The sequence below is a fragment of the Pocillopora verrucosa genome, chromosome 3, assembly GCF_036669915.1.
Source record: "Pocillopora verrucosa isolate sample1 chromosome 3, ASM3666991v2, whole genome shotgun sequence".
Taxonomy (NCBI): domain Eukaryota; kingdom Metazoa; phylum Cnidaria; class Anthozoa; order Scleractinia; family Pocilloporidae; genus Pocillopora; species Pocillopora verrucosa.
The window spans coordinates 7,227,705-7,240,993 of record NC_089314.1 but is presented as its reverse complement, the minus strand read 5'-3'; the positions used below and the strand labels follow the sequence as shown (position 1 = coordinate 7,240,993).

At 37.5% G+C, this 13,289-nt stretch overlaps 2 protein-coding genes across 3 annotated transcripts in view; one reads left to right on the top strand and one right to left on the bottom strand.

The window, feature by feature from the left end:
• LOC136279716 (NLR family CARD domain-containing protein 4-like) overlaps window positions 1-13,289 on the top strand; it is a 29,544-nt gene that overhangs the window by 454 nt on the left and 15,801 nt on the right. Inside the window, exons 1-2 of one of the 2 annotated variants that reach the window (XM_066163684.1) lie at window positions 5,436-5,934; window positions 7,127-7,446. The gene's annotated coding sequence lies outside the window, so the exon portion shown is untranslated. Of the gene's footprint in view, window positions 1-5,435; window positions 5,935-7,126; window positions 7,447-13,289 lie in introns of those variants that run through there. The other variant, XM_066163683.1, reaches the window with a different exon arrangement.
• Window positions 11,630-12,987, bottom strand: LOC131778406 (uncharacterized). The gene is made up of 3 exons (XM_066163446.1): window positions 12,926-12,987; window positions 12,478-12,834; window positions 11,630-12,194 (listed from the first exon to the last, which is right to left on the bottom strand). Exons 1-3 carry the CDS (start codon window positions 12,985-12,987, stop codon window positions 11,630-11,632), a joined length of 984 nt encoding a protein of 327 aa, XP_066019543.1.

The window sequence follows — 13,289 nt, the reverse complement described above, 5'->3', positions numbered from 1 at the left end:
CGCATGAATTCTTTGTTTTTCCAGTATCTCATTGTTGTCTGGTTGTTCGTTTGTTTTATTTCAATTACTTGAGACTGTTCTTTTAAAATCGATGAACTTAGAATTCATCGGTAACTGCTTGAACACAGTGCATCAACTTCAACGTAGTGAGTATCGTTTAATCGACATCAGTTTACAAATTAAAGCTAAATTCACCACATTTAAAAGCATCTCGGCCAGGAGAAATAGTCTTAATACAAGTAAACCCAAATGTTAAAGCCAAGACAACCGATATGAAACATTACTTAAACCTGATTCAAACTTTGTACGCTGTAAATTACCATTAAGGAATCGCGCCCATTGGAAAACGTCGCACGGGAAAATGCAAATAAGCTAGAAAAGAGAAAGAGAGCATGCATAACTTCACACAGGCCTGTCAATCTGACTGTCAATCATGTAATCCTCCGTGTATGCCGTGTTCCCAAGTATTGTTTCTTGCTCAGACAACCGAAACGTAGCGCTATTCATCGATGAAGAATAGAAGTAATTAATAGCGTTATCTTGATTAGTCTAAATTGTCTAAAAATCGGTCAGATGTAAAATCAAATTACCCTTAAAATGTCGAGTTTTTAATTTGTTTTAAGACTAAAATGTGGCAGATTTACGAGGTTTGACCATCAAGTTCGCCATGAAAGCAAAATAACATTACAGAAATATTTCTTTTTAGCCAGTTATTGCTGTCAGTTTCAGATAACACGTTGGCAAAGTCTATTTACTTTTCAAAAAGCTTAAGTATACCTTGTAAATTTCCACTCCACGTAAGTAAACGCTCAGTTCCAACTCAGCTTTACCGGCATTTCATCTCTTTCAAACAATACTAATTGCTCCAATTGTATCACCATTGTCTCTAAAGGACGCAAAGTGAAATTTTACAAATCCCGTTTAGGAATTTGTCAATTCAGATCTTAAGAGACTGATGCTGGTGGTGAGCTTTTGCAACCTCATTCCCAGGTCAATACACCCACAGAGCCTCATCGGTACCCCACTTTTCCTGGGTGACGCTTTTCAATGGGCACGATTCTGTAATGATTTGTTGATGTTAGTTTCTTAGAGGTGTGTTAATGTGACAAGCATTTATGATCACAACTTTGCCCAGTTTCCTTTCCTAACAGTTTATGAATTGTTAACTGTCAGTCACTCTAGTATTGACTTAGATTGAAACTTCTTTTTCTTAATGTTGATTTTGATATCTTGAATTTGCCATTTTGACAATAGTTTGATATAATTTCTTTTTCAAATATCACTGCTATGACACTGTTGGGTATATACTGATGAGTAGCACAATCGCCGTGCCTATAGGGGGTTGACTGCAAACTTTCATTGATTTCTTCTGTTTTACATTTTCATTATGGCCAAATCTTTGCTTAGAGGTATGGTTGTTCATGTTGATTATTGTAAAAGCATAAAATCAGAAAACCGCATTACCGTCGAAAAATACCTGGGAAAGATGAAAAATCGAGCCAATTTTGGTTGTAATACGTAACACAATCTCAGTGGCAAAAAATTTTTGAAATACATAATTTTCAGTAAAAAGAGAGCTCGTTTTTAGCAAACAAATTACACCTAATGATAACACACAATGAACACTACATTTGAGCAAAACTTTAACATTTCAAGTTTATTAAAACACATTGAAAGGATTCATCATTCCTGAATATCCTTTGTGTAACACTGAGTTTCAGAATTTGGAAGTATGCCAAGTTGTTGTCCACAGATTGACTAAACTGGAATCCTGTGGGAACAAAAACACATCAACCAAATGCTCATACTTGGTGTTCTAAAATAGTGAAAAATCAGTCTAAAGGATTGACTAGAAACAGAGAAATATCAGTGTAAAACAGTCGCTACGGTTTTCTAAAATCTGGTTATGCAATAATATTTTTCATCAACTTACCTTCTCCTTCGCCACTTAATACTTCAAACACGGCAAAGTCGGGTTTCGAAATTGATTGCACTTCAATGCTCATAAGTTTCCCTTGTCATTTCCAAGTTTTTGTGTCCATATCTTTAGAAACAGCCAAAATATTCACTTTTGACCAAGTCGCTACACTTTTTACCATGTTGACGCCATATACTGAGAATGGAGTCTTGCCACCTGATTGCCACCAAAAGCACTATGAGATCTGCTGTTTGCTCTGCCATTTTCGCTTTCATCTTTTCATCTCCGTGTTGAAAACAGCTCGGTGACCTTTCCTGTTTTGTGGGTTTCTGCGACATTATAAAGGGTTTCAGGGTGTTTAAGGTCATTAGTTTTTCTAGGATTGAGCAATTTGTAAATATCGCTTCAAGTGCGCTGGAAAAGAGGTATGGCTAACGAAAAGGAAGAAAAGCTTTCGAAGATCAAAGAGTGGAGGAGGAAAAAGCAGGAAAATAATATATATAGGCTAAAGAATCTAAATTATAATGAAAAGAATTGCAATAAGAGAATTGAATTTGCAAGAGAAAAATGGCGATGTGATCTTCAAGTTGTAAAAAGAGACAGAAAATCAGTTTTTTGAGTGCCAGTTGATCTCAATGAGGAGATACTAGCCTCCATGTAGTACAAAATGGTATTATTTTTACTTTTTACTGTGTCAGTGAACTCGAAATTGATTATTTGTGAAAAAGACCACACCCACAAAGGAATACTGGTAAATACAAATTTGAATCAAATGCAACAAAAATGAAATAGTTTGAAATAAATCAGTTGTAATAGTAAATGTGAGTTTAAAACAGACCTAAAGAAGTGATTTTGTCCCAAACTAGCAACTTTCACATTTTCCATACATGTTACAGAAGTTGTTATGGTGATTGTGCCACTCATCACAGTTAAGTTTGAATCCTATAATGGTGAGATAACTCCACCTGTAGTTCTAATTAACTCTCAGTGGCTTCACTCCAAACAGCTTTGCTTTGCCCAATTTTTGTTAAAATTTCTTGTTCATTCTACATCAAAAGCAAGGGAGCATAACTTGTTACTTGATCACTTCTATCAGTCTCTTACCTCTGTGTGGTGTTTATTTTATTTTAATTTACTGCTTTAATGATTTTGATTTTATATGTGGACTTGAAAGTTTGTCAGAGTATAGTAAAGATCAGTATTATTTCCAGTGCCTAGAAGCTTCTTGTTACTAATCTGAGCCACTCTGAAATGCTCTCTTGCTTCTTTTTGTATTTCAGTGTTAACCCTTTAATCCCTAAGAGTGACTTAGCATCTAATTTCTCCTTTCAGTATCATCCCTGAATCCAACATTAAGGTCATGAGAATAAAGGAAGTGATAATAAATTGAAAAACCTCTTGATTGTTAAACAAATTCCCCTTGCTGGGACATCAGGGATTGTATAGAGAACAGTATGGAGAATATGCATACTGATGTTAGGGTGCCAAGTGTCAATTAAACAAATGAATTCAGTCACCATTTGAAGCAAATTATTTGGTTGATACAATGTAAGACTCAATGCTTCCTAAAAAATGTTCTCTTCAATTGCAAGAGAAAAAGTTTCAAAGACCCTGACACCTAACTGAAAACCAGTGTTAGAAGTTGAAGCAATACATTATGGATTCATTTCTGCATTTCTGACCCTTGCGAAATGGCTTTTGGAATTCCTAGGAATTCCTAGGATTTTCCTAGGAATTCCTAGGAATTCCTAGGAATTCCTAGGAATAAAGGTGTGAATTTTCACGGTAAATTCGGACTGGGAATTCCTAGGAATTCCTAGGAATTCCCAACCATAACTAAAAACCTTCTAAAAACCTAGAAATTCCTAGAAATTCCCAGAAATTCCCAGAAATTCCCAGAAATTCCCAGAAATTCCAAGTTTATAGCCAACAGGACTTGGAATTCCTAGGAATTCCTAGGAATTCCTAGGAATTCCAACTCAGAGAACCAATGACTTTCCCTGAAAAGCTGTAAATCTAAAAAATTTCTAGGAATTTCTGGGAATTTCTGGGAATTTCTGGGAATTTTTGGGAATGTTTAAGAATTACTGGGAATTTTAAGCAAAAATTTGAGGCTAATGATATAAAATAAATACTTTAAATTAAAAAAAACCCAGCTAAAATTCAAGTATTCAATGAAATTTATTTAGAAGCTTAATTAAGGCTTACATGTAGAATATTTTTGATTAAATAACATCAATGTGTGGTAATATTAGGATGGAATTTGATTTATTTTTCTTTTCTTGAAAACTTCATACGGATTAATCTTCAATTACAGCTATTCATATAAAATAGTTCTAATCAATCATTAAATTTGGTTTGACACAAATAATGAATAAAATCTGTTGATTCTTTTCCATAAAATACAATATCTTAAGTTATATTTGAAAACCAAGCACTCTTGGGAGTGAAGGGGCTAATTACAGACAAATAAAATTGATTTTTTGATTAAAATCTTGTTGTAACTGTAACAATAAATTAGAATGAAGTTATCCTAAACTGCAAACTTAGCTGCTGTTTGTACTGTTTGTATTTTTTTTCCTGGGCTCACAATGAGTTGGCCTTGAATGAGGTTGTCAACAAGAACCTTGACCATTTTGTATCTGGATTCCTTGACATCTGAATTTGAAAAAAAATAATATATTAAAATATGTATATTTAAAGCTCAGACCAGGCTCTTAAGATGGCTATGAGGAAAAGGGCATTCATTGGATTCTCAAATTGAGAAATCTCTGTTATATTGAGTGACTTTTATATTGGAGTTAGTACATCTCTCTCATGGATTTTACTAAAAAAGGGCTGAATACATTATTTTGTTTTTACCAAGGAGGGCTTCTTTATGTACTAAGGTTTGTTTAATAACAGTTCCTATTATGAATCTTGAATGTTCCCAAACGTGACTAGAGGAATCTTGAAACCTTACTGATAGGTTTATTTCATTGTAAAGCATAAGCTTAAGAAACTGCGGCATGCAAGTGACCGATTCGATTCTCAGAATTATTCTAGTTTCAGTTGCGCCGAGCGTTACGTAAGCTTAATTCAACCCGCTACATCTATTCTTTTATAAGATTTTGATCACGTAACGAATATCGCAATTTTTACTCACCACAAACTTTCAAAATCGTAGCTTTACAGATGGCCACTCGGCCCTTGTTTGTACCAGTCAATATGTCAACTGTTGTCCCTTCTTTTAACTCCACGGCGCCAACGACTTTCTTTTCTTTTACAACACTCACGCTATTCTCGTTTTCCCACTGAACCACAATAAAAGCTATCTTTAGAAATGTTATATTAAGCAAAACAGTTGAGAAAAGCGATCAACCGATCCAAAGTACATTCAACGATGAGCGCCAAATGGAGTCTTCTTTGTTTCCGATCACGGGCATGATCACGTGGATCTTTTAGGACTTGTAATTGGCTAGCAAAGTGAATCCGCTGGCTTGCCGATTGCAGTGTTAAGAAAAGCGCCTAACTTTATTCTGACTTCTCCGACCGGTTCTCTGCTTCTAGAAGATGGATAGCTTGGTGATATAAATAAAGATGTGAGCTCACTCTATGTAGAAATAATCGAAAAGAATCGATCGTATTACAAATGCACGATTTGTGGCCGAAAGTTGTCGAGGAAACAAAGACTCGAAACTCTCTTGAGTTGTGTTAATGGCAAAGGTGAGAAATAACACAAGCCAATCACAGTTTTGAATGCGACTACAAATCGTCTTTTACCCTCATACTTATAAAAGAAGGATACCACATTCGGAAGTATAAGAGATACATAGATGATCCCAGTGTACCAGTACCTAAATCTACAAAGCTTGACCGTAGCAAGCGTTCAGCAACACGTTCCAACACCGCCATCTCGATTCCTCAGTCAGTCGTTTCCACTGAACTTAAAGCAGTATTGACAACAGAGTAGAGTGCGTCTTACAAAGGAGAAACATTTGTACAAGAGACAGGAGTAGCTATATGCAATTACAGAGGTGCGTTGGAACTCTGGTCCACAAATAGTTATGCACTGCTCGAAGTATAAAACAATCTTGTTGATAGCTGACAGACAGAGAAGAACAACAAGTAAACTTAAGAGCTGTTATTATTGAAGTGTGACTATCACTTTTCATTTTTATATAAAGAAGGACTTGTAATTTGCACCAAAAATAAAAAGATGTAATATTTTTTTGGGAGATCCAGTGATTGGGACATTTAAGAAATTAAGTTATGAAAGGAAACTTGGTTGGTACTTCTCACTACTAACAAGTCTTGTTGACAAATATTTTCAGATCAGAGTTTCAAATAAAGTAAATTGAAGACGTCATATAAAAGGTGTTTTTCCTCTAAGGGAACATTGACTACCTTTGTCTTGTCTGCATGCCAAATGTTTGCAAAGTGTGTGGATGATCCACAAGTATTGGAACATATACAAAACATTTTTGTAAGAGTTCCAATACTTGTGGATCATCCACACACTTTGCAAACATTTGGCATGCAGACAGGACAGAGGTAATCAATGTTCCCCTTTTCTTACAAAAATGTTTTGTAAGAATAAAAACAGCAAAACAAATTACAGCAATTAGTCATGAAAATAGAGCAAAAAACTGAAAAAAAAAAGCAGCAACAACAATCATGAAAAAAGAAAGATTAATTAGGTGTTGAATTTGTTATAGGTAGTTTGTAAAGCTGAGAATTCCTAGGAATTCCTAGGGATTCCAAGTTCTCACAAAACTGGAGTCTTCCTTTCCCAGAAATTCCCAGTAATTCCAAGCTTTTTAAATCAGAGTTAATTTGCATAGTTGGGAATTTTTGAGAATTCCTAGGAATTCCTAGGAATTCCTAGGAATTTTTAGGAATTCCTAGGAATTCCCAGAAATTCCCAGAAAACTGGGAATTCGGTTTGCAAGGGTCATTTGCATAATTGGGAATTTTTGAGAATTCCTAGGAATTCCTAGGAATTCCTAGGAATTCCTAGGAATTCCCAGAAAACTGGGAATTCAGTTCGCAAGGGGAGTGCTGGTTTACATGAAGAATACTGAGAAAACCTTAAATAGATACCTGCTAGCATTACTAAAATTAACATTCTAGTGCTAAACAGTCAGTTTCAGTAGCATTGACAGTGTACAATTCAGTTTATCGTATAAATAATGATAATTGATCCATATGTGTTTTACTTCCTTGCAGCTGAGTTCCAGAATATTTTGAATTGGGGTTAAGTTCCATTCCAACAGCTGCAGGTGTTCTGATTCTTGACTGACTGAACAGCCAGAACTTACAGTGATTTTGGCACAGAACAGCTATTTTACCAACAGCTAGATGAATTTTTTGCTGTCTACCAGATTAATCACTGCCCAGAAGCTTGTTGTGAATGCAATCCACCACACAATCTACTGGGTCAGTGGTTTATCTGGTGGATGGTATTATTGATTCAATCCAGCAACAGCAAGTACCTGAGAGTTTAATTCAACTACTGCTACCATCTCACAGGAGAAGCTACTTGAAAAGTGAGTGTTTATCTTTTATGTATAATTGAAATAGAACTAAACTTATAAATTGAAAATGCTCTTATACTCAAGTAAACCATTTTAATCTCCTGCTGCCTTGATTGAGGTAGCTGTTGTAGCCCTCTTTTGTATTACCAAGATATAAGAAAAGCTAGATGTAGCCTTACTACAGGTAAATAGAACTTCATTCTTCTATTTCCTAGCAATTTATAGCTGATTTTTCGAAATTTCAAGCCCATTAAGCAATGTCAATTTCACACTAAACCTTGCACATACATGCATGGAGAAAAGTTTACTGGTGGGTTTCAAGATAGCTTGAATGTTCTCCAGGCTTGATCTGTTTTTAGTGCTTTTTTTAATCTTTCATAATTAGTCAGTTGGCCTCTGAGCTACAATCTGTTTGCACAGTTTTACTGTCCACTCACAGCTCTCACCTTCCTTTAGCTGAGGCTCCATCTGGTATTTGGTACGATCACTGTCTGCTCCTGAACATATGGGATATAAAGTATATAGCTCATCATCTGATTCTTCAACTTGATTGAAAGTCTTGGCAGATTCTTCGACACAGATCCTAGTTAAAATTTTCCCTTGTAATCTTATCTCCTCAATTGAAAGGCTCAGAGCAAGAACGACCCCTTGATTTTTTGGCCATTTTTGAAAGTGTTCAGAAGTAGTTGAATTTTGGCATGTGGACTTAGTTTTACTCGATATACACTGTTTTGGTTTTTTTTTCGCTGGTTTGCGCTTCGTTTTCGAGAAATAACGTATGCAAAAAACCTTGAATTTCGCAGCGGCTTTCATTGAATGAAGCCGAAACAAAAGAAGCCTTTTGTTTCATTAAAACAATACAGCCCCCGAGAACTTGCATATTCATAACCAGCTTAAAGAAAGAGCATGTTTTTTGTTTTGAGTTTAAAACACCGTTTAGCAAACGTAAAATATCCTTGAACAAACTCGCGCTACGGCAGAATTGAAGACAAAACCAAAGATACGTTGACATAGCCAAAAGTTTATACGAAAACGCCCCTGTCGAACGCTTACGTGAAGGAATGCCGCCGGTTTATTTAACGATAAAATTTATATTGTGTAATCGAATGTTCTCGTAGCACAGTCGGTTAGGCGTTGGACTCACAGTCGGACAGTTGATACAATTCTCTTTTTAACAAGTGTCTTTTTTTTCGCTCACCCTTTTTTTTCCTTCTCTTTTTCAACTCGGGAAGAGGTAAGCCATTTTTGAGAGTTTGATACGTTGACATAGCCAAAAGTTTATACGAAAACGCTCCTGTCGAACGCTAACGTGAAGGACTGCCGCAGTTTTATTTAACGATAAAAGTTAAGTCTTGTTATTGAATGTTCATGTAGCAAAGTCGATTAGGCACTGGACTCCCAGTCAGGCGTTCGGCAAGGTTTTTTTTAAGAAATGTCTTTTTTTTCCTTCTCTTTTTCAACTCGGGAAAAGGCAAAGCCATTTTGAGAGTTAGATACGTTGACATCGCCAAAAGGTTATACGAAAACGCTCCTGTCGAACGCTAACGTGAAGGACTGCCGCAGTTTTATTTAAACAAAGAAAGGGCGCGCGCTAAACAAACATAACTGTTTTGAACTGACTCCCTTTTTGACGATAATGATTTAATCCAGTATAATTTGTAGGAGCGCGAGTAACGCTCGAAAAAATAAAACTTGTCCAGGCGGCACTAATAGTGTTGAGCGGCGTTTTATCAAGTTTCATTACCCTCGCACAACAAGCGTCCACGCACTTATGGAAAAAAAACTAACAAAGAAAGGGCGCCGCGCACAACAAACAAAACTGTGTTGAACTGACTCCCTTTTTGACGATAATGATTTAATCCAGTATAATTTGTAGGAGCGCAAGTAACGCCGGAAAAAATAAAACTTGTCCAGGCGGCACTAATAGTGTTGAGCGGTGTTTTATCAAGTTTCATTATCCTCGCACGACAAGCGTCCACGCACTTAACAAAAAAAAAAAAACTAACAAAGAAAGGGCGCGCGTTAAACAAACATAACTGTGTTGAGCTGACTCCCTTTTTGACGATAATGATTTAATCCAGTATAATTTGTTGGAGCGCGAGTAACGCTCGAAAAAATAAAACTTGTCCAAGCGGCACTAATAGTGTTGAGCGGCGTTTTATCAAGTTTCATTATCCTTGCACAACAAGCGTCCACGCACTTAATGGAAAAAAAAAACTAACAAAGAAAGGGCGCGCGCTAAACAAACATAACTGTTTTGAACTGACTCCCTTTTTGACGATAATGATTTAATTAAGCAAAATATCAAATTTACCCAATATCTGATAAAGTACAACACGCTTTTATAAGCAAATAATAATATCGAAGTTGAAGTCTAACGAAAAATTAAAAAAAGCTTTGCGCTACGTAGAAAAGTTAAACTTAATCAAATTTGTGCAGGAATAAAATTTATTTATCGCTAGTACACTTTCGTGTGAAACATCGGCCTATTAATTTAATTAGTGTGCAAAAACAAACATACAACGTTTTTGTCACGTATTAACTCGCGCTGGATGATTTTTATTCGCCAGTTTAAGAGTACTCTGCTCACCGTTTTCGTGTTATTCAAGCGTCCTCAAGCGCTTGGTTTGGAGAAAGCACCATTCTGATTCATACTGCGAAACAGTGACTTGTTGACATGCGAGCTATTTTTAACAAAGAGTATTATGTCACTCACGCAATTCTCCTCTGCTATTTCTCAGATTACAAGCGTGACTGCTGCATGAGTACCTTTTTTAGCGTTTATGCATATAATTTTTCAAATTCGCCTCTCTCTTAGCGTGAAAAGAATTTTAAAAGTTTTTGTAAGTTTTCTTACACTGTTAAATAAAATATTTATATGCAAGTAAAATAAGATGTTCATTTATCCTTTGGTTTCGGTTCGGCGGCCTCCATGGTTAAGTCAAACTGGCGCTGGGGCTCAGGGACGAAGGCAGCTATTTGTTGCAGGTCTTCCAGTTTGGCTGGGACCACCTTCAAACGAGCAGGATAGAGGCGGCCGGGTGTTTGGTTGGCATCTGTTTGGTGTCTGCGGCGCCGGATGTTTACCTTTTTCCAGGGTTCATCTGTGAAAAACCCATACCTTACCCAAACTTCGTCTAGATGGTGGACCATTTGGGTTTGCCCAGTGATAGGATCTTTCTCCTCTCCCCAACCAAAGTTTAACCAATGCGCGTCGAGGATTCGGACGTTCTTCCCATCCCGGTCCTTCGCTATCGGTTGGTACCTAGCAAGAATATTAATAATGGTTAAGTGATATGAAATATAAAAAGATCCATATGAGTCCTATTCTACAAGGTTTCCAAAGTTCATTGCGGCTTCATGGTTTTAAAAACAAGCATTGCGTGCCTTATTTTTATTTAGCTTACTTTAAATCCAGGAAATAGATGAGATATTCAAAAAAAGTTTAGTGGAAATTTCCGGAAAATTAAGTAATGATTTTCTTGTAGCACACCACAAATATCGCCCCCTTGAACTTTCACTCCCCCCCCTCCCCCCTTATCTTTATAAGGCTTAGGTGCAAAAACAAGCTATTACTGGGATTTTTTAAAATAGGCCACTCTAAAACGCTCTATAACTTGTACATACATATTGACGCAATAAAACGGGGGTGCATATCTGGTGACCTCATACCAGAAACGCACGTCGATTACTATCTGATTAATTGTCTATGTACCTGGATACCAAGAAAGACCTCCGGTCTTTGAAGTCAGGCTGCCTCATTTCGCGTACCACGAACGGTTTCACTGTATTCCCCTCTCTGACGACTTTACACCAGTCCTCTGGTAAGCACACCACTGCGCTTTTCTTTCTCTTCTCGATCTCGCTAAAGTCTCTGTCATTTTGAAGGAACGTGTGGCCCCTCACGAGGTACTTGTGGTTAAGTACCTCGTAAACGCCCGTGCGGTGTAGCTCGGCGTAGAGGGCAACTATCGTCTTGTTTCTGTTCTGACCCGAACAGCCATCAGAGTAGCTTACGAGCGACCTATAAAGACAGAATAAAAAAATATGGTGTTATAGTGAGACCTGTATCTAACAATGACTGGGGACTAGGTGAATTTGCTCGCGAAATTGAATTTGAAAATCAAACATGCAGGGTTCGAGGTTTACGCTAAGATGCAACCTACCGATGTTCCGAAATACAAAAAACTAAAACTTACCTCGCTCCAGTGTTAAACTCAGTGAGGAAATTATACAGGCAGTTTGCCACCTCCACTGACCCACGTTTGGCTGTCGTCTCGTCCCACATAAACATATAGCCCTGGTTGGACACGCAATCGTGGATACCAAAGTTGTAAGTCCACAGCTGCCTCTTATAAAACATATCGTTATGCTGTAAGTTTGGGGTCTCCAGATTTTGTTGAAAATCATACGTTATCATGTTTACGGCATCTTTACTGCGGTGTTTTTCTCCTGAAGAGCCAACTGGACGGGGCTTTCCAACCCAGCTCCTCACCGCGCGTGCCTTGTCGTCTCTACGCATTGTAAATGCAGATTCGGCAAGTTTGTGATGTTCCTCGAGTTCTTTTTCAAGTTTTTCTTTTTCCGCGCCCTCGGATGATCGCACTTTAAGGGCCAGTTTATCGCAGGTGGCGCAAGTGTCGGTGCGAGGTAGTGCGAAGCCCAGGTTGAATTCTCCATTGAAGATGTCCTTGTATGTGTGTAGTAGGATGTGGGCTTTCAGTTTCGCTGGAATTGGTGTTTTGTTTTCCTGCTGACAGCTAAGGAAATAAAATGATTCTCTATTATCACAGCGTTGAAAGTAATGCGTTTAGGGCGTTTAGTAGAGATGTACAAACTACCGCGAACTGATGTCTTTAATACCTGTCGACATTGTCCTTTATTATAAAAAGTTTACGCTTAAGTTTTCAAATTTGCCATTGGCAGTCCTTGTGAACTTTTTGTATTTTACAATTTCCTTTTTTTTTCCTCGGTGTATTTCCTCGCTTTTCTGGCGTTTTTTTACGTTGATAGTGTATTATTCTATTTTTTATTACCTAATACCTTAAAACTGGTTCGGCGGCCTCCATGGTTAAGTAAAACTGGCGCTGGGGCTCAGGGACGAAGGCAGCTATTTGTTGCAGGTCTTCCAGTTTGGCTGGGACCACATTCAAACGAGCAGGATAGAGGCAGCCGGGTGTTTGGTTGGCATCTGTTTGGTGTCTGCGGCGCCGGATGTTTACCTTTTTCCAGGGTTCATCTGTGAAAAACCCATACCTTACCCAAACTTCGTCTGGATGGTAGACCATTTGGGTTTCCCCAGTGATAGGATCTTTCTCCTCTCCCCAACCAAAGTTTAACCAGTGCGCGTCGAGGATTCGGACGTTCTTCCCATACCGGTCCTTTCCTATCGGTTGGTACCTAGCAAGAATATTAATAATGGTTAAGTGATATGAAATATAAAAAGGCTGTGCAGATTGTTACAAATAATCCTTTTTGAGACACTTGTTACATTTTTTCCATCAGCAAAAAATTGATGTACATGGTTTTGAGGGATTTCCACAGTCTTGGCATTGGTACCTTTTGCATGGAGTTGGGTTTTTTTTTATGATTCTTTACTATACTTAAGGGTGCTTCTACAGCTCCTGAAGTCTATGTTCTTTAGCTCAATGGTGTATATTTTTCCAGCTCTGATTATACCAATTGCCTCATCAAGTGTTAATGCTTTGAATCACTTCCTTACTTCACAGCTCTTTATTCCTGTTACCAATATGCATAAGATCAGTTCATTGTTTAATTCACATTAAGCAACCAGTAGATGCCAATTTTTGTGGCCTGTTTTTGGTGTCAATTTTTCCATCTTCATGGTTGACACT